The 21,001-nt window shown below is 50.0% G+C and overlaps 1 protein-coding gene across 2 annotated transcripts; it reads left to right on the forward strand.

The window, feature by feature from the left end:
* The first annotated feature begins 504 nt into the window (after positions 1-504).
* LOC122390137 lies at positions 505-7,851 on the forward strand. Of its 2 annotated transcripts, none has more exons than XM_043382814.1 (2): positions 505-3,107; positions 3,518-7,851. In XM_043382814.1, exons 1-2 carry the CDS (start codon positions 1,640-1,642, stop codon positions 3,547-3,549), a joined length of 1,500 nt encoding a protein of 499 aa, XP_043238749.1. In that variant the 5' UTR covers positions 505-1,639; the 3' UTR covers positions 3,550-7,851. The 2 variants fall into 2 exon arrangements, with proteins under 2 accessions (XP_043238749.1, XP_043238748.1); XM_043382813.1 differs by having other exon boundaries at positions 509-3,107.
* Positions 7,852-21,001: the final 13,150 nt, after the last annotated feature.

Genomic DNA, 21,001 nt, shown 5'->3' on the forward strand with positions numbered 1-21,001 from the left:
ATGAAAAGAGCATGGGTTCCGAAAATTCTTCAGAAACTAGAGAAATTATCGCGGCCACCGGCATTTGGGCGATCTGCTGCTGCTGAATGTCCTTGTAGGCGCTGTTTTTGATGAGCTCCTGCTAGTAACTTTAGGTTACCGGAACGCCTACGAGATGGCGGTGTTGTTTCGGTATTTGAATAGCGCTATCGATTTATCGATGTTTATTTTCTGCTTGGGTGCTTTGTGTCATTTGGTTTAATTTTTGTATCGGTTTATAAATTAATTTTGTATTGTGTTTCGCTGTTATTTGTTGTTAGCATTTTAGTTTTAAGTGCTAACTTTCACGGTCACGTGACCGGCGCCCCGCCTACCCGCCACGTCGGCTTCCGGGTCGGCGGAGGGGCGGTCGTAGAAGGAGGGATTTGAGACATTCTTGGTCTTTCGGTGACGGCGGCGGGAGTCATGCCGATTTGGGTTTTTGGTCACCATGGTTACTCTAGCCGTACGACTTTGAGGGCGCACCGTGTAGGTGAGTGACATGTACTTTAAAGTGTTTGGTATTTGGCAAATGGCGAATGCTGATTTGGTACATGCTGATTATTTTAGGTATATTTTCTTTTGCTGCGTCTGTGTATTTGTTTGCTTGGTGCACGGTCATACGGTCATATATTAAGTTTCTGTTTATTTCGTTTTCAGAAACCGCTTGCTTCACTATGTTTTGCAATATAAATTCATCTGTGGAGCTATAGCGCGTTTACCTGCCGGTTAGCGCAAGATCCAGAGGCCCTAGACAGCGGTCGGCGGTTATAGTTTCTACACGCGCCAGTTCTACCCGTGGCTTCTGCGCTGGCTGGTCTCCGGCTGCGCGGCGCGACTTTCTGCTCGCGCTGGCCGCGCTGGCTGGGCGCTGTCCTGCGGACGCGTGCGGATTCTGCAGTCTGCATTGTCTACAGTCTGCAGGATCTACTGGCTGGCTTCAGCCTGCAACTCGGCGCGTGTGGGCTGCTGATTGCTGAGCCTCAGCAGTCTGCGCGTTTCAACATGCTGAGTGTCTGCGAGCAAACTTGTGCGCAGAGTCGGTAAGTGATCTGGGTCCCTGATCTGCAGGTCTCATTTGGTTTGGCGCCTTGGGTTTTGGCTTGGCGAGGTAACTCACCTTGTGGGTTTGGACTTGTGAGTGGGTACCTACTGCTCGTGGGCAGTTGACCTTGAACTTGGAGGACTTGGACTTGAGCCAACTCACTCTTCCTGTTTGGACGAGGGTGTTTTTTGGCTTGGCGCTCACTGCTCAGTGAGCCCATGTCTGTGTGCTGACGTTGGTGATCCTGATGGTCAGCAAAGCTTTGAATCAGTGAATGAGTTTGGTTCTTGGTAAGCAATTGATGGTTCGTCAGTTGCAGGCATCACTGTTGGTTGTGAAGTAGTCTTGGTGAAAATTTGGTTTGGTGGACTCTAGTGTTTGAGCCATTTCTGGGAAAGCTGCGAAACAGATGGCTTCAGGGAGCTTCATCCAGGGGCTTTGGGGCATCTGAACATAGTTTGGGGCTTCGGTGCATTGTGTTGTTGTAAAGTGTATTGTATGTGTATGTATTGTGTGTTGTAAGTGCTACTGTGTACTGTTAGCGTAGATGTTTGACTATTAAGTTAGGTGGTTAAGATGGCACCAACCAGGGAGGACCTTGCTAAGTTAAAGTTATCTGAGTTGGTGGATGAGCTGAGCTCTAGAGGCTTAGAGACGTCTGGTAAAAAGGCCGAGTTAGTAGATAGGTTGTGGGAAGCTGTCAGATCTGCTGATCCCAGACATGTTGGTACTGAGCAGAGCAAGGTGCTTGTGAAGGGTGATGTAACTCAGGAGCAGGTCGGAATGGCAGCACAAGCAGATGTTACTGTAGATTCTGGGGCAGGCTCGGAGACGTCTCAGTCACTTATTGCTAAGTTAAGGGCACTGAAGGAGATAGAGCAGTTGGAGGAGCAGGAGCTTAGAATTAAGATGAGAAGGCAGCAGCTGGATATAGAGCTTAAGCTTGCTGAGCTGCCCAGAGAGCAGGTGAGTCAAGAGCTGGTCGATTCACTGCGGATCCCCGTAGGGCCTTCTGAGGGTCAGGGTCAGTCAGCAGGCTCACATGAGTCCTCCCTACTCGGGTCTCAGATGCAGAGAATGTTGCTGCCCCCCACAGAGATCGAGAAGTTTGATGGCAACGTCATGAAATATAAACTGTTTATCAGGTCTTTTGAAGCCAGGATCGCTTCACGTACCACTGATGAGGATGAGCTTCTCCACTATCTTGAGCAGCTCACTGTAGGAAAGCCTAAGCAGATTGTGAGGAGCTGCATGTATTTGAGGGATGTAGGGTATGCAGAGGCTCGTCGGCTGCTGGATGAAAGGTATGGTAGCTCTCACAAGGTGGTAGATGCGTACATCCAAAGACTCAACAACTGGAGTAGGATTTCCCCAGGAGATGTAGAGGAACTTGACAGGTTCACCCTGTACCTGATCGAGATAAAGCATGCCATGACGGACTTGGACATTGTTGGAGAACTGGAGCATCCACGCACACTGAGGGAGGTGGTGGATAAGCTACCAGCCTACCTGAAGGACAGGTGGATGAGGGTAAGTGATGAGATCATGGAGGAAAATGGGAGGATGGTTCGCTTCAAGGACTTAGTAGACTTCCTTTCCAAGGAAGTACGGGTCAAGAGAAACCCAGTATTTGGGGCTCCGATAGGGGACAGACAGGTGCCACAGAGATCTAAGACACAGCCCAACTTGGGTCGCACACAGGCACAGTGTAGTGCAACAGCTGTAAAGCAAAATAGGGAAAAATGTCTGTTCTGTCAGGGTGACCATTTTTTGGATGACTGTCAGGAGTTGAGATACAGAGCTCTTGAGGAAAGGAAGCAGTTCATTCAGGCGCAGAGGCTGTGTTTTGGGTGTCTGCGAGGGGGTCACGTGGCTAAGTTCTGTAGGAGGCGTAGGAAGTGTGGTATCTGTGGCAATCTCCATGCTACTCTCCTTCACAGACAGAGTGAAGCTCCCAAGAGTGAGCAGACAGAATCCAGTCCTGTGACCACCCCAGTACGGGTCAGCAGTGGAGGGGTGACCTCCGATTCTGGACAGAGGTCAGGTACGATGATGCCCGTGATACCGGTAAGAGTCGTGTCACCCACAGGAGAGGTCTTGCATACATATGCCTTCTGCGACAGTGGTAGCTCAGGGACGTTTATGAGCGAAGGTCTGGCAGAGCGGCTTGGCAGTCCTTGTAAATCTACTACCATTTCTGTAGACACAGTGTGTGGACCAGGGAACGAGATTTCCACTTCGGTGATTGAGAACATCAGAGTTGGTCCTCTGGAAGGGAAGCGTTTGTTCTCACTGCCGCCAGTGTTCACTATTGGCCGTATTCCCGTTTCCAGTGATGACGTGTGTGACAGAGCGGAACTGAGGAGGTGGCCGCATCTGTCCGGTGTGACTCTGAGCGAGATTGATGTTGAACCGTGTGAAGTAGGTCTGCTGATTGGGGCGAATTGTCCGCAGCTACTGACGCCGGAGGAGGTGAGGAGGCCTGAGGGCGAGGGACCGTGCGCGGTGCGCACGTGCTTGGGCTGGTACGTCATCGGAGTCTCCAGTCGGTCCTCCAGGAGGTCTCTGAGCCGGCACTCCGTGAACAGGATCGCGGTGTCACGCTCGAACACGCACGGTAAGATACCTGAGCTTGATTTGTTTCATCAGTTGTACGACCAAGACTTCAAGGATGTGTCAGATGATACTGAGGGTTTGTCGGTAGAGGACAAGGAGTGGTTGACTATGGTTAGGTCAAACATGAGGAAGGATGAATCCGGGCACTTTGAGATTGGGCTCCCTCTTCGCGATATTGGTGACTTACCAGACAGTTATTTTGCTGCGAGGAGGCGTCTGGAGTGCCTGAGACGGCGTCTGTCTCACGATAGCAGTCTCCGTGATGAATATGTCGCAGTAGTTCAGAGGCTGTTCGACGAAGGGTACGCAGAGAGGGTCCCGGACTCAGAGGGTGAGACCGAGGATCGGACTTGGTACTTGCCCCATCACGGCGTAAGGCATCCGGAAAAGCGGAAGCTAAGAGTAGTTTTCGATTGCTCTGCAAAGACTGACAACGTCTGCCTGAACGATCTGCTCATCAAGGGTCCAAACTTGACTAACACTCTTGTTGGAGTGCTGCTGCGCTTTCGCGAGAATCCAGTGGCATTCACGTGTGACGTGGAATCCATGTTCCACAGGGTTCGAGTGCCGGCAGCGGACGCTAACATGCTCCGCTTCCTGTGGTTCAAAGACAACGATGTCGGCGCTGAGGCGGTGGTCTGCCGAATGAGGTCGCACATTTTCGGCGCGGTGTCGTCCCCGAGCGTTGCCAGTTTCGCCCTGCGGCAGTGTGCCGAGGAAGGTAGGGACAGGTATCCGGAGGCATCTAGAATCGTCGATGAAAATGTCTATGTAGATGATGCTCTGGTGTCTGCGTCGTCGGTAGACTCGGCGATCCACTTGGCTTGTGACTTGAAGCAGCTGTGCAGTGAGGGCAGATTTAACATGTGTAAGTTCGCTAGTCACAGCGCTGCGTTCCTGCAAAGCATCCCACGTGAGGACAGGGGCGCAAACGTTAAGGATTTGGACCTCCAAGTAGAAGGGCTTAAGCAGCCAGAGAGAGCGCTAGGCATGCGCTGGTCTGTGACTGACGACACCTTTCGTTTTCTTTTCGTTGACAGAGAGAAACCGGCGACCAGGAGGGGCATCCTGTCGACCGTCAGTGCTTTGTTCGACCCCTTAGGAATAGTTGGTCCTGTCACTCTGAGGGGCAAGCTTTTGGTGCAGAGGTTGTGTACTATGTCCTGTGGATGGGATGACGTCATCCCATCACCCTTGGCTGAGGAGTGGTCTGCGTGGTTGGAGCAGGCGAACCGTCTTGACATGGTCTCTTTGAACAGGAGCATCCAGACAGCTGATGGCGAGGTTGTCAGTCGTCAGCTGCATGTCTTCTCAGACGCCAGTGAGGTTGGCCATTCAGCGGTGGCGTTTCTTCGAGCAGAGACGCGTGCAGAGGACGGCAGCAGTACGAGTACCGTCCGCTTCCTGATGGGTAAGGCCTTGGTAAATCCAGTTCGTTTTGTGACCATCCCTCGATTGGAGTTGGCAGCTGCAGTGGTCGCAGTAAGGTTGAAGCAGTTGCTGGAGAGGGAGACTGGTTTGGAGTTCGACAGAACTTTCCTGTGGACGGACAGCATGGTCGTACTCCAGTACATTCGCAACAGATCGTCGCGGTACAAAACGTTCGTGGCGAACAGAGTAGAGATCATTCACGGTAAGTCTGACGAGCAGGACTGGAGATACGTACCGTCAGCTGCCAACCCGGCGGATGTTGGCTCGCGTGGATCTGCGCCGGAGGACTTGGGGACGTGGTTGAAGGGGCCGGACTTTCTTTCAGCGGATGAGGAGAGCTGGCCGTGTGAGCCGGTTCGGTTAGATGATTCTGAAGACCCGGAGGTTAAGCATCCCTCACCTGTCGTGACTGTTGTTGCAGCGGTCGCTGAGGTTCCTGAGTCGTCTGCAGTGTCGGGTCGCGAGCAGCCGTCCGCGACTGAGAGGCTGCTCAGTTACTTCTCGTCCTGGTGCCGACTGAGGAAGGCCGTGGCCTGGTATAGGCGCTTTTCTGATTTCCTCAGGAGCAGGCTGCGCGATCGAGCAGGCAGGCGTCTGCGCGATCGAGGAGTGGGAGTAAGGACGTCTCTGAGTGTAGATGATTTGAGGTCGGCTGAGAACTCCATCCTTAAATACGTTCAGAAGACGAGCTTCTCTGAGTTTTCTGATGACCGTGAAGGGACGGTGAAAGTGACCAAGTCGAGCTCCCTCAAGGGGTTGAGCTTGACTCGGAGGGATGGCATCTTAGTGGTAGGGGGTAGGCTAAGTCGCTGTCCTGTACAGAGCGATAGCAAGTATCCTGTGCTCATGCCCAGACATCACCATGTGACCCGCCTAGTGATTCGTGACGCTCACGAAAGGGTAGGTCATCAGGGTCGTGAACATACTCTGAGCAAGATTAGGGAGAGGTTTTGGATCTTGGGTGTTGGATCGCTGGTTAGGAGTCTAGTTCGATCCTGTGTGACCTGTAGAAAGGTGAGTGCGGTCCCACAGAGGCAGATGATGTCTGACCTGCCGGACGACAGGGTGACGCCGGATACTCCTGCGTTTGCGTTCGTTGGCTTAGACGTTTTTGGGCCAGTGCTAGTTAAGAGAGGCCGTTCTGAAGTGAAACGCTATGGTCTGATGTGTACATGTCTAGTAACTCGTGCAGTGCACGTGGAGGTGCTGCAGTCACTGGAATCGGACTCTCTGATAAACGCTATACGTCGGATTATTGCGCGTCGGGGTCCGATCAGTAGGATTAGGAGCGATTTGGGTACAAACATGGTGGGTGCTGACAACGAGCTCAAGGCTGAGCTCGCTAGACTGGACGTTAGTAGGCTCGAGCAGTTCGCCTTGGGGAAAGGGATTGAGTGGGTGTTTAACCCTCCGTCTGCCTCACACTTTGGTGGATGTTGGGAGCGCTGCATCAGGACATTCAGAAAGGTTTGGAGGTCGATGCCCACCCAGAGACTCGATGACGAAGGTCTACACACTTTGTTCTGTGAGGTCGAGTCGGTTTTAAACAGTAGACCCTTGACATTTGTCTCTGCTGACAATGGTGAGGTAGAGCCCCTTACGCCCAACCACTTGCTGCTGCTGCGTGGCAGTGGTGAGGGGATCCAGGGGAGTTTTCCCACGACCAGCTCTCGACCAAGCAGTGGAGGAGAGTACAGTACTTGTCTGAGCAGTTTTGGCTCCGATGGCGGAGCGAGTATTTGCCTACACTGCTGCGTCGCCAAAAGTGGACGACAAGGTCTCGTAACGTAAAACAGGGAGATATAGTTTTGTTGGTAGCAGACGACGCGCCAAGAGGTCAGTGGCGCCTTGGCAGGGTGACTCAGACCTTTCCGAGCCAGGATGGGTTAGTAAGAAAGGTTTCAGTTAGGACGGGTGGCACGATACTCGTGAGACCCGTGCACAAGCTGATACTTGTGCTGCCTGATTCTGACCTTGACCTGGGCTAGATGGACGATTAGTGTTTGGAGCGCATGTTTAGGACATGTGATGTATATAGGTGTGTATGTGTGTGTGCCCTGTTTGTTCGGTGTCCTCAACCCTGCGGGTTGAGCGGGGGGAGTGTAGGCGCTGTTTTTGATGAGCTCCTGCTAGTAACTTTAGGTTACCGGAACGCCTACGAGATGGCGGTGTTGTTTCGGTATTTGAATAGCGCTATCGATTTATCGATGTTTATTTTCTGCTTGGGTGCTTTGTGTCATTTGGTTTAATTTTTGTATCGGTTTATAAATTAATTTTGTATTGTGTTTCGCTGTTATTTGTTGTTAGCATTTTAGTTTTAAGTGCTAACTTTCACGGTCACGTGACCGGCGCCCCGCCTACCCGCCACGTCGGCTTCCGGGTCGGCGGAGGGGCGGTCGTAGAAGGAGGGATTTGAGACATTCTTGGTCTTTCGGTGACGGCGGCGGGAGTCATGCCGATTTGGGTTTTTGGTCACCATGGTTACTCTAGCCGTACGACTTTGAGGGCTTTGAGGGCGCACCGTGTAGGTGAGTGACATGTACTTTAAAGTGTTTGGTATTTGGCAAATGGCGAATGCTGATTTGGTACATGCTGATTATTTTAGGTATATTTTCTTTTGCTGCGTCTGTGTATTTGTTTGCTTGGTGCACGGTCATACGGTCATATATTAAGTTTCTGTTTATTTCGTTTTCAGAAACCGCTTGCTTCACTATGTTTTGCAATATAAATTCATCTGTGGAGCTATAGCGCGTTTACCTGCCGGTTAGCGCAAGATCCAGAGGCCCTAGACAGCGGTCGGCGGTTATAGTCCTTATTGATCAGTACGAGAATTTCTCTAGAGTTCTCGTAGATAATTTCTCTAGTTTCTGAAGAATTTTCGGTACCCATGCTCTTTTCATACTGGATGCAAATATATGCAAGGCACACATCCTCAACGCAAGACACCTTTTTCGGGACGAGAAATAGAATATCTTTGCCTAGGGTGATCGTTGGGCTGTAAAAGCTCCTGATTTATGCTCGTCTCAGCCCAGGCTACGGAACTGCTATTCCAGTTCAAAACCCATGTTAAAAAGTGAACTATTTCCTTTAAAAGCTTGTTTTCGCGTAAGAATGACTAAATCATTCACAGAATGTGTTGAATAAATTAGAATGTGTTGACAGTCGCAAGGCTAAGGAATTGAAGATCTAGAAATAATGTGACACACACACGAACTGCTCAACACTCGCCGACCTATATGTACGGGAGTGTCATTATTCTACCATTTTCTTATTACTCTGAATGCGTTTAAGATTGCTTGGATTAGCTAAGCATGCTAGGATTGGGCTATAATTTCGTGAGAGCGGTCCAGTTTGCAGGACACCTCCTATACACATGAATACCCGCCCCAAAAGAGCTTCAAATCGATCTGAGAATCCTCTTGCCATGCGAGGTCACCCGATAGTGCTGGGGGGGGGGGGGGCGGGGTCCAAACCGGTCTTTCGAGCACCATACTAGTCTAAGTAGCCTCACACCGTTCTGAGGTAATCTGCAATAATCTGCTCAGGGTTCTGAATGCAGGTTGGTAGAGATAGGACATCTACAAGTCACAACTCTTACAGGATCCCCATAACCTGACCTTTGTTTCAAGTGCAGCATTTTGATATCCATTTTCAGGTCAAGCTAGGTCACACTCTAATCACAGAGACTGAATGGCAGTCTCTAAGGACCCTATACTGCTATATGAGGGCAGGGTTTTCAAATCCCTACAACGACTCCTAAATCCCTGCGTTTTCCTTTAACTACTTCCTTGGAGGACCCGACACCGGTCTAAGAGCCTACATCTGAGAGCCTAATGCGCTGTCTGATGGCTAACACCGCCCTTGGAGCGCGCAACAGCAGCCTCCATTCCTAGGGAACGTTGATTTGAGAGGCCACCATGTCGGTGTCATCAATGGGCTCCGCTTCTCGGTTTTCGATTCCTTGTGCAAACTGGACCTTGGTTTTTGGGTTTGAAGCAAAATTTTCCCGATAACATTGTTAAGTTTTCTTTGAACTCTAGAAAAAACGGAAATTTACTATCGATTTCTGGAGCTGCGGGAGGGGGTGGGGGGGAGGGAGGGGGGGTGAAATCGCCCAAAATGCGCACCCTGGAACCACGAGCGAGGTTTTGTATTTTGGGTCGGACCCCCCCAATCCCAAAACCGTGGCGGAGCCCCTGCAAACAGATAAGCCCTGAACATTTAACTTAGGCTAAAAACAATGACTATCAAATTATACAAGTGCTGTAACCGCCATCAGACAGTTTACAATCCAGCCGACTCCAAGACGGCTGCAGCATTATTCTCATGGCTACTCATTGAGCTGTCTCGGCGGCCATCCAGTATAGCACAGCCGCCTCGTTTCGCTGTCATCTCATCAGGCGGAATATCACTGTACCGACACGGGTCCCATCCTGACCCAGCCGACCTCGAGAGGTCGACGGGGGCCGCTGGAGGAGCGTCCCGTCCGACCGCGGTCTGCAGGGCTAGGCCCTGGGGAGCGACCTCTGAAACTCGAGGCTGGGGCTGATGGCTGGCAGAAACCGCTACAATGTCTGTAATAAGTTAGAGGCGTTCGCCAGACATGGTAGCCGCTACTGTCTGCTGCTGTCAGCTGTTACATGATAGCCGGTCACTGACTCTGTTGTCATGTCCCTTTGGAGCTCAAACACAACACCCCAGACACAGCGAACTTTTATAGAGCCAGACTATTAATTAAACATTGTTCCTAAACTAATGATAAACTTCAACAAAATATGTCATAATAATAGTCTGGAGTATACTACTCGTAATTGCTACGAGGGCCCGCCTTTTGTAAACGAGTCAGATTACTGTAAACCAATAAGTACGGGAAAAATTATTATTTCATCTGAATGGCATACCTAATGTCATCCGAAGTTGACAAACGAAGCATGCCCAACTAAAACATCATAAATTAAGTTTTATATTTAACACGGTGTCAAACTTTGTTTAGTCCCCCAAAATGGCATCATGGTTGAATATCTAGGACGTTCTTTTTAACTACGTTGATGGTGAAGTCCAAAAGACGAGCGGCAAACAAAAAACTTTGGTCGTTTTTCACGTCACTGACTTTATTAACAACAGCTTTGCCCTTCTTTACGTGCTGCTACGTGGTTTCAATCAAAAAGGCCAAAAAAGCCAAATGATAAGGTCTGCCTAAGGATGAAGGACGATCGTACCTTCGCTCAATATACCCTGGGTCGTACCTGAACACTAAACGTGCTCGTATGAACGGTCTTCATATGACATGATACTGATGATCGTGCGTCTTCCTATGGCATGATTTCTGGATGACTGATAAAGCCTTCAATGCAGCCGTTCTAGTCGACAGAGAATAGCCGTTTTCACGACGGGCTATCCAGCGAATGCACTTATTTGACCAAATCTGCACCTAATCTGCACCAGATGTGCACCAAATGTGTACCAGATGGCCGTCGTGAAAATGACTAGAGAATAGCTACCACGCAGTGAGACGAGAACTGTTGCTGAGATCTCATGGGGCCAGTCATACTTGAGCTGGGGACTGGAGTCGCAGGCTCCTGACGAATTTGGAGCCAGTCGTACCTGGGGACTCAGAGACCAATCGTAAATACTTCAGGACTTTAAGACCGGTAGTAAGTACCAGAGGACTTATGCACGGTCGTGCTGAGGACTGCAGGTCAGGTCGTGCTGAAGACTGTATATGCTGCAGGTCTGGTCGTTCCTGAAGACTGGAAACATTCGTAACCCAGGGCGGTGGAGCCGCTCCTTATTACGCCTATACCGTATTCGTCGCTAGTCGGAGTCATGGTCTGGGTCGCGCTGTTCACCCCAGACGGCACCTGATGGTCCGGCGGCGGCGCTCGGTCGGCACCCGGGTCACGTTCGCCGGCTCTCTGCGGTGACCCAATCTGAGCGGCGCCCCGCTGCCCGACGATAAATCCGGACCGTGACACCAGCTGAGTGATTCTGACCGAGCCGCCCGATAGCTAACGTCACTCGGAAACCGCACAGTCTAAAAACGTCACACCTTTCTCTCACCGCCATCTGGTTCTGTATGCTCAGCGAGCTCCAAGTATAGCCAAATTTACTAAAACTTTAAGAAAATGAGCACCCGGTGCCCTACCTCGCCGTGCCGGTATGGTGTAGGTCACAGGGTTCCCGTTTCCGTCTACGTGATAGCAAATCCATCAACACAAGTGGTCTAACATTAAAGGGACCCTCCCACCTTAAAAAAGTTAATGAATTGGCATAAAAGTGGTGTACCGTGAATCAGAAAGAGCGAAAATGAACATCTACCAAATTTCACCGAAAAATATTCACCCGTTTTTGAAATATAAGACTTTTATTTTATAACGCGCGGTCAATGGGCTTGATGACGTCATCAGAGTCCGTTAGTGTTAAGAGATAGGGACTACGCTGGTCCCACCCTGCAAGTAAAGGGAAGAAATTTCTTGAACACTATAAAGCTGCGGGGGTTGCGACCAGGATAAATGGTGGTTTCTGAGCCTGGCCGCAAACTTGGCTATCTCAACTCAAAACTAATGTTAAGGTGGGAGGGTCCCTTTAACCCTCGCGGGCCCGGGGGGGGGGGGCGTTTTTCGCCCCCCCCCCTAGCGAATATTTGCGATAACTCCCGAACGCTTAGGGATAGGAAGGCGAAACTTTCAGTACCTTTTCTCCCATCAATTTGACATCTTCTGAAGTAAAAAATTTGGACCTAGCCCCCTTGATGACGTCACAAGGTCCATTTTTCTAGACCCCTGCACGGCAAACTTCGGCGTCACAGACGCAAACTTCAAATAGCTGCTAAAAATAGAGTTTTAGAGATAAAGACAAATTACGAGCACGGCTGTGTAGCGTTTGACCTAGAGAAAAATAGAAAAATAGTTTTGGTGACCTGAGGTCAGAGGTCAGGTCAACGACCCCGAAATGTGGTTTTAGTTTTTCGCAAATAACTTCGACAAAAATGGTCCTAGAGCTACGGCAGTGGTACCATCGCATTCGCCTTGTCAAGCCGCGTCGAATGATATATATTTTGTTCGGAAAAGGTCAAGTTTCATGTTGACCTCATGTGACCTCGAATGACCTCTGGTTGACCTTGACACATGAAAGGTCGTTTATGATGGATTTGTACCCGCTGATCACGAATCTGTCATCTATTTTCCTTTAAGCCTTCATTTAGAGCTTCCGGATGGCAAAATTGTCTTATTTATTATTACTAACTTGAATCAGTGAAATAGCCTCTAGCAGGGATACTCTTCTGTGACCTTGACCTTTGAGCAGCCTTGTATCGTAAGATGAACCACAAATAGGGAACTGATAAGCCTCAAAACATTTCAAAACATCTTGGAAGTCAGCACGCAAGATGTGCGAAAAAGTGCCAAGTTTGAGATCAATTTTGAGCGTGACCTTGACCTTGACCTTTGATTTGGAGCACATTTTCAGAATCCTCAGATTCTCTTCTTTCGTTTGACACCCAATTTTACCGGTTTGATGCAGCCTGCCGTCCTCTAAAAGGCTTACTTTGAGATCACTTCACATGTGCCGGTTTTGGCCTTTGACCTTGACCTCTGACCTTGAAAATTGACCTGAGGTCAAAAATTTTAGGTGCATTAGAATCGTCTCGTAAGAACCTTTCGTTTGGTATCACTTTTGTTTCCGTAGCTCCCTTATTTACGGAGTTAGACAGGGGGGGGGGCGAAAAACGCCCCCCCGGGCTGCGGTGGTTGGGATTACCCCCCGGGCCCGGCCGGGTTAAGCACACCATGTTTACATTGTTTACGTGGTGCCCCACAGCACAATTACATCAATGCATTGCATCCACCCTCCAATATTTCAATTTGCAGAATATTCATCAACGTCAGATAAATGCTTGTCCTGCAATAGCCCTTGGCGATTGCAATACACCATAAACGATGCAAATTTTAACAAAAATAATTATGATAAGCAAATTAAAGGAGGACACCGATATCATCAAACCAAAGTGGTATGCAGTTAGAGACACGAAATGACCAACACTTCCGCCACGTTGGTGCATTTGTCCGATTACCGCGTCATATACCTATCATGAGCTACCGGCTACGGCTTTCGATAATTCAATGCTTGCAGCTCCACCCCTTTTGTTTACATCTCCCTAATGCATTTCGGCCCTCAATATCCATTGATTTTATATTCGCTTATCCGGGGACGAAAGTGGCGTATCACCCTGTCAACGAAATCTACGCCATGCCTCGGACATAAATCGTCAACGTGCGATGCGCAAGACAAAGCATTCTCGGGCAGTTATTTTTTCCAGCACCTGATTCCCGCAATCTGCTATCATTGGACCTGTCAGATTGTCATACGCATGCAATCAACCAACGGGTAGGAATGTTTTCCCGCACTGGGACAGCGTTTTCCATAACCCGAACGCACCCATCTCTCCCTTGGGCTACTTTTTGCGAACGCTTGCATAACAGAACGACTCTTACCAGCTTCCGTTAGCAAAAAATAAATAAATCATTCTGTGACGTCATATGCCCCGCTGGACGTGACATCTGGCATGTCCGTATGCAGTGATCCGTCCTGAGACACTGAGGTCAGGAGTGCAACAGCAATGCAATTTGCATAGCAAGTGTTGAGCAGACACACATAAGGCTTCACCAGTGCGCAATATAGCCAGTGATCACTACAAGTACTTCACCAAACACAGAATCCGTACTTAAACCATGCATAACCATGCATGCAGACAGTGATTTCATAGCGATTGTCCTTTATCGATTGACTAGGCGTGTTTGTGAACTGTGAACTTACCGGTACGGTAGGTCCGACTAGCAGCGTCGGCCACCCAGCCCTCAGATAGGGTAACTGTGCAAGGAGGGGAGAACACACTCTCCTCTCGTGTGGCCCTCGGAAGTTGAGAATCCCCACCTCGCTCCGTCTGCAGCGTCCCTTTCAGCGGAGGACTCCTCTCCTCCGCCCGGTCACGAGCACGCCCTCAGACGCCGGGCCGGGAGCCCATCACCGTCACCGGGAACAATCACCTCGCCACTGTCGTTCGAAGCTCCGGAACTCCGCCGTCGTCGGCGACAGTCTGACCTTCAGAGCGGCCGACGTCTGCCGGAGGCACTCGACGAAAACGGTGCCGCGGGGTCCGCAGTGACACTATCAGACGGCGATCTGGCACAGCTCAATACGAGAACAGAGCTACTGAGCACCTTACAGATTGGTGCCGAGCACGATACGGAGCTGGCGGGACAGAACGTGTGGCTCACAGCTCGATTGTGAAGGTCCGTCACAGTTCGGCAAGCAGTCCGTCACAGTTCTGAAAATGATACCACAGTTCGGCTACTGGTCTGTTACGGTTCTGTCAGTGGTGTGTGGCACAATTTGGCCGGTGGTTCGTCACAGTTGGGCCGGCAGCAGACAGTCACCGACTGTCCGTATAATTCGTCACTGGCTGTCCGTATAACCCGTCATCGGCTGTTCGTATAACCCGTCACTGGCTGTCCGTATAACCCGTCACTGGCTGTCCGTATATCTGCCACAGTCCGCTGGCTGCACGCCGCTTACCACTTGTGTAATCGTCGATGGCAGGTCCTCACTGGCTGTCTACGACTCGTCACTGCGCTATCCGTAACTTCGCCGACTGTCCGTAACCCGTCACTCTGCTGCCGTAACCAGTCACTGCGCTATCCGTAGCCCGCCACCGTCTGTCGGCGTCCGTCGGAGCCGGCGAGGCGCGCTGCGCGGCCGCCCGTCGGCGGAGGCCGGCTGTCGACTGGAGTGGTGTCGATGTCGACACCAGTGCCGTCGGCGCCGACGCTCTCGGCGGCAGCGATCGGCGCGCGCCCGCTGCCACCGGCCGGGAGCGGGCTGCGCGACCAGGAGCCGGAGGAACACATCGCCACGGCGGCCGTCCGCGCCTCGGACCGGTCCGCAGGGACGCGGCGCAGTCAGCAGGGCCTATCACCAGCTCAGATCGATCCCGAGCCCCAGCAGGCCTGGTCAGCTCGGAACGATGCTGGGCTAATGATGAGCTTTGAAGATACCACTGATACACGGGCTGTGCAGGCACTATCCGCCGGTCCAGGATACACCATTACACAGCGCTTATCGTTGCAGGAACAGTGGCTGCATGCGCTATCGCTGGGCGAGGGATATACAAGTACTTATAGCAGGTTCAAGGTACCTTTGTTCTATATGTAGAACACTTATAGTAGCTTAGGGCCCACAACATAGTGCAGAATGTATGGGTACCTTATATATCAACCACGCCTAGCACATCATATAGTATGGTCTCTCGAAACATACTAAATATATACATATGGGTCGATACAATGACTACATTAAACCAGAAACCGCGTAACTTTTTATAAAAAAGCTAATAAAACAGCATAATGGACGTCTGATAAGAAAAGTTAGTCCGAAAAGCAGCATCACAATCCACAACCGTCCCTCAACATAACAAAACTGGCATCACGTCAAATTGATGTTGTAAGTTTGGTTCAAAAACCTTGTTAATGTAAGAAAACACGATTAGATATATCATGGTTGCTGGTTCAAGCTTTCAGATATACCTCGCTGCACTTGTACAGTGTACACCATCACTCTGGTCGAACGCCACAGCGACACCAGCTTACAAGTTCTGTGCGCCACTGGCAAGCTCATTGCTCACGGGCAGTTGAGGCAGGTTTTCGAACTTCAAGTGTAAATTTTCCCTAAGCTGGCATAGGCAAGCGCCTGTGATGATAGTTGCGATAGTTATTTACGACAGCAATTCCTGAAAAGCCGAGCCGTTGCCGTCTGCACCCTCGGCAGCCGCGTTTACGCCGACTGGGATTCATGGAACACAATAGCACTGATGCCGCCTACCGCACAATGGTCGATTCCCACCCAGCTGATGGGACATGTTACGGCTGCTGTCCATTGGGGGCATACTTTATATGGCGTAGTGTCTGCCAGCCGACACATTTGGACAGCTCTAAACCTTATCTATGGCGTATGAGCTCAGGCTTTGCTTCCGAGGCGGTTCTCGGCGCAGGCCTCAGGCCGAGTAGTCTCCGACATGGCTCATGGCTAATGTGATCGATCGCACCCGACAAAGTAGGCGTGTGGGCGCACCAGAAGCCGCGTGTGTGTGACATGCGTCTCTCGAAATAACCTAAAGACATTTGGTATGCTGTGGAATTCTGCCTATGCCTCGAATCACTTTGTCGATCAACGATGAAGAAACCTCAACCGACTACATAGAGCCTACGCATGGCTTATAATAGAGCCGAAACTGACATACAGCTCTATCTTGCAGTGCATTAGAAACCGGTGTGCCGGGGCTGACCACAGCACGCACGGTGGGTATGTGCCTGTGTGCCGGGGCCGATCGCACCATCCTCTCCCACCCTCCGACGCCAGATAGCTTTTCAGCCGACAGCAACGAGCTTTTATTGGATTGCCGATATCGGCGCGGATGATGTGTCTGGGTGGCACGGGGTGGGGATGGGACGGGAGACGGCGAATGACCACCGTCCGCGCGCGTCAACACCGGCTCCTCCGCTGTTGTTTGCACAGTGGCGAGCCCTGACGAGCGTGTGCCACTCGGCGGTGGTGACCCGCGCCCCACTCTGGTGTAAGAGGAGGAACCATCGGCGGCGGCAACACCAGCACTGTAGCACCAGCACCACCACCAACAGCAGCAACAGCAGCAACAGCAACAGCAGCAGGGGCAGCAACAGCAGTAGGGGCAGCAACAGCAGCAGCAGCAGCAGCAGCTGCAGTTCGTATAGCAATTAAAATGCAAATGTCTGCGAGCAACAGCTGCATCAAAACGCGTTATATGAGTATCTTTCAGTAGTTCGTGACATCCCAAGAATTATGATTGTTTTTGTCATATGCATATGCTCAGCCTAACGGCATGCTGGGGTCAGGGAAGCGGAGCCGTAAATATTTTAGCTAGCTTTGGTTCCGTTTGGATTATCCGGTCCAATTCAGGCTTTGCGGGAATAATTTACCAGTTTCGGAAGCTCCGACTCCCACTCAGGGAAAATATACGTTCTGACGGTTCACACTTCGGCTCCTCACTACCAAAACGTTATCAATCCATATTTGAATAATTAACAGCGAGACCAGCGCAGCCAGACGACAGGGCAGCCGGATAATACGGTCATCGCGAATCCGACACGGATCGTTGTAAACTGACTCCCGCGGCGTGCTGCATGAGATACGAGACTGGGAGAGGAGATGGGAGGCCCAGAGAAACGCGACACGCATTATGTCACGTGAGCCTCTCGATCGGCGCACGGTAAAGCTTGACCTTATCACTAATGGGGCCTGGAAAACGTTCAGGAATTCGAAGGAACGAATGCACGCTAGGACAGGAATGTACCAAATACGTGACTGCATAGCGCGTAATGATGCTTTGCCAATCCTCGTAGACCCCCCATCGCGTTTGGCCCCTGATCGACCTAGAGCTTCGCGGAAAAAACGAGCGTGTTGCCCGTCACGAGACGAAGCTGATGATACCCAATTTAAAGGTCCTTGGTCATCGGGTGACCTTCCAGGTCAGGTCAATGACCCGAAAACCGGGGAAATCGGGACCTGTTAGAAAGTCGTAAAGTGTGGCTGCTATGTGGTTTTCCGGGGTGCTGATCACGAATGTCGTGTTAGTTTTGATCAGAGATGATGTCTTGAAGCATTTAGACCAGGTTGGGTCAGGTCAGGTCAGGTCAACCGGTAGGGATTGTGACGGGTATTCGAAATACGTGTCAACCGCCTCTGACAGCTTCGTAACATGTTACGAAGGCACCAAAACTACTTCGTAAATGGTCAAATGGTTGCTAAATTCGGATTCAGCTCCAAACACTAGCTAAGAAACATGTAAAACTCGAAAAAGTGAACCGAGGTCACCCGAGGTCACCAAAGGTCAATGACCTGACCTGACCTTCAGGTGACCTTGACACCCACCCAAATGTATGGAAGCAACATCAAATCACATGTTTGAACGTTTGAAACCATGAAAAGCTTGCAAACGCGCGGCTAATGCGAGCCGACATACGCCGAATCGCGATTCCGGCCAAACATGGTCTCGGAAAAGAGGTCACAGGTCAAAGGTCATTTGGGTCAGGGTCATGAAATTTTCAGTGTAGGTGTAAAATTGTTCAATGCGAGGGTACTGAAAGTTTCGTCGCGATCGGCCGCTTTTTACGCGAGTTATTCGCGAAAAACCTTAGGGGGGTTGCATCAACCCCCCCTGTGCCGGCGAGGGTTAAGGCCACGGTGTTCCAGCCACAGTTATAAAAAGTCTAACTTGCCTTGAACAATCCGTAGACATAAAAATGTGACATTTTTATACTTTGTTCCTTTGAAGGGAGCGAAATCTCGACTTAAAACATCAGGCAACTCGCAGTAAGCGAAATGCCTGCGTTTTCTTGCCCGTTTGTTTCGGAAGCGCTGACATCTGCATTGATATTCTAGTGACGTTGACTTATCGGGAGGAGTAGCGATGCGGCCATAGTGTTCACATGAAGTGTTTTGTTGCCCCAGCCGCTTTAGCAGTCTGACTTCATTCCAACTGAGAAGCCACGGACAAAATAGACCGGGTTCGTCTTTTACTGAAGCGAACGCCGCTCTGCATTCGGAGAAGTTGTAGGCGGACCCGAGAGAATACTCGAGGGTGCTGTGCATCATGCAGCCGGCGGTTTCGTGACTGGTATGAGATGCTTTAGTCTAGACTTTGACTTCAGATCGTGGTTTAAGATCCTCATATTTCATATTTTCTTAAGATATCTGCTGTCTATGGGCCTTGCTTAGAATTGAGCTTTTTACATCTACTTCTCTCAGAAAATGCATGAATGCGTAAATTATTAAATTGAAGCATCAGCCTATAATTAATATTTGGTATGATAGGCTGTGCCCCGGTCTGAAGGTCATTGTGATTAATTTTTTACCCTTTATAACTCAGTATTTTTCATTAAGTCGTTGATTTATTCAACCTGTATGTTGTTCACGAGCCTAAAACCGAGTTTTCAAATACATATTTCGTGATGCATATGCATATAGATGTTCCTGAATGTTCTGGAAATATCCACAAAGTAGGTAATCCACTCAATCTGCACCTTACAACTATTCTGGTAACCTTTATGAAGACACGATGGCTTGATGGCAAGACATGAACATTGTACCATGCTCATGAATAAATAGATCCATTATTTTCCCATTGGTCAGCTGCTACCACTGTTGGCAGGGGCAGCACTGTCCTGTGGTCTGCGCCTTCTCTGAACACTATCGATAGTCACGTCACACATCACAATTGGCAACTTACATCACCATCGAAACACCATAAGGGTAAGTAATCGCTCTATTATGCCGTGCCATTTGAGCCCGGGATCGGTAGCTCTTATGCCGTGGGGTGTCCGTTCGGGACTGCAGTGATACAGGAGGGTGTCCGTTCAGAGACTGCAGTGATACAGGAGGGTGTCCGTTCAGAGACTGCAGTGATACAGGAGGGTGTCCGTTCAGAGACTGCAGTGATACAGGAGGGTGTCCGTTCGGAGACTGGTGATACAGGAGGGTGTCCGTTTGGAGACTGGTGATACAGGAGGGTGTCCGTTTGGAGACTGCAGTGATACAAGAGGGTGTCCACTGTCCATTTGGTGGCCGTGGTGATACCGTAAGATCTCCACCCAGCGGCCGCGGGGATACCATTTGACGGCTGCAGTGATGCCGCATGGTACCTGTTTGACGGCTGTTGTGATGCCGTATGGTATCCGTTTGATGGCTGCTGTACGTCCGTTTGGCGGCTGTTGCGATGCAGGAGGGTGTTCCGACGTCGCTGCCGCTCCCTCTCACCAAAGCTGACCGGGGCACCGTGACGGCCCAATCCTAATTAACTATCCCGCCGCCGCAGTGGGGTGACTCAGCGAGGGGAACGACTCGGGAGATAGGGCGGTCATATGGCCACAAATCGTACTGCTTCCTGGGGTGCGTCATATCAGAAGTGCAAATGACTTTCCTGGAGTGGATGTATTCTTTATTCAATAAGCCTTCAGGATAGATGAACAGATTTTGATTACCAATAGTGTATTACTGTGTCTGATTATAGCCCTTCATCCTCAGTGTAATGGGGTTTCGCTTGTTTAATGGTTATATCAAATCACTTTAGAAGTTTCAAACGTAAAGTGTGCTTACCCAGGCATGAATAGTTTAATAGGTGGCTGCGTCCCAATTCGTTCTCGCTAAGCAGAGCTGGGTAGCACCACGGATTTGACACCTGGCCACACCACTGCGTCTGGTAAATGCATACGCTGGTAGGAAATTAGATCATAAATGTACTGTACTGCAAGAAGATCGTCTCGCATGATTACTTGACATCTCTAAAAGTCAGCTTAGAATTATCTTGTCGAGCGAAGTTATGACGTAACGGAATAAATCATGTTGCACATTATAGTCGATCCGTGCTGATGAAATGAGCATAGAGTGAGCATAGTGGGCGATCTCCAAGACAAAATATATCCAATAATTGCATTGAATTTTCAATGAAAATATTGATGCAATCAACAATCCTACTGATAGCACATGTCTACTTACTTTGTAATGCAGTTGATCCTTGCGCTCGATTAAACACTGCAGTGCTTTTACAATTACCGAAACTCATTATCGGCATTTCTAGCTGCGTATGTTTACTTTCCTTGCACTTAGTGTGATTGATATCCTTCTGACATCAATACAGCGGGAGAATAATTAAGACATACCGTTCTCAGCATCGTGAATTATTATCGTTTGTAGGACCAAGTAGGCCTGACATTTGTTTACAGGCATTTCGTGACATATGCCTTTGAAGACATCAATACCGGTTTGCGATGCGGGTATCGGTGATTTATAACAATTTGATATCCA

This window comes from Amphibalanus amphitrite, unplaced genomic scaffold (genome assembly GCF_019059575.1).
Source record: "Amphibalanus amphitrite isolate SeventyFive unplaced genomic scaffold, NRLGWU_Aamphi_draft 000383F_arrow, whole genome shotgun sequence".
NCBI classification, from domain to species: domain Eukaryota; kingdom Metazoa; phylum Arthropoda; class Thecostraca; order Balanomorpha; family Balanidae; genus Amphibalanus; species Amphibalanus amphitrite.

What these genes read in the sequence shown, in the direction of transcription:
- LOC122390137 (XM_043382813.1), top strand. Translation starts at nt 3,788, where the DNA reads ATGGTTAGGTCAAACATGAGGAAGGATGAATCCGGGCACTTTGAGATT.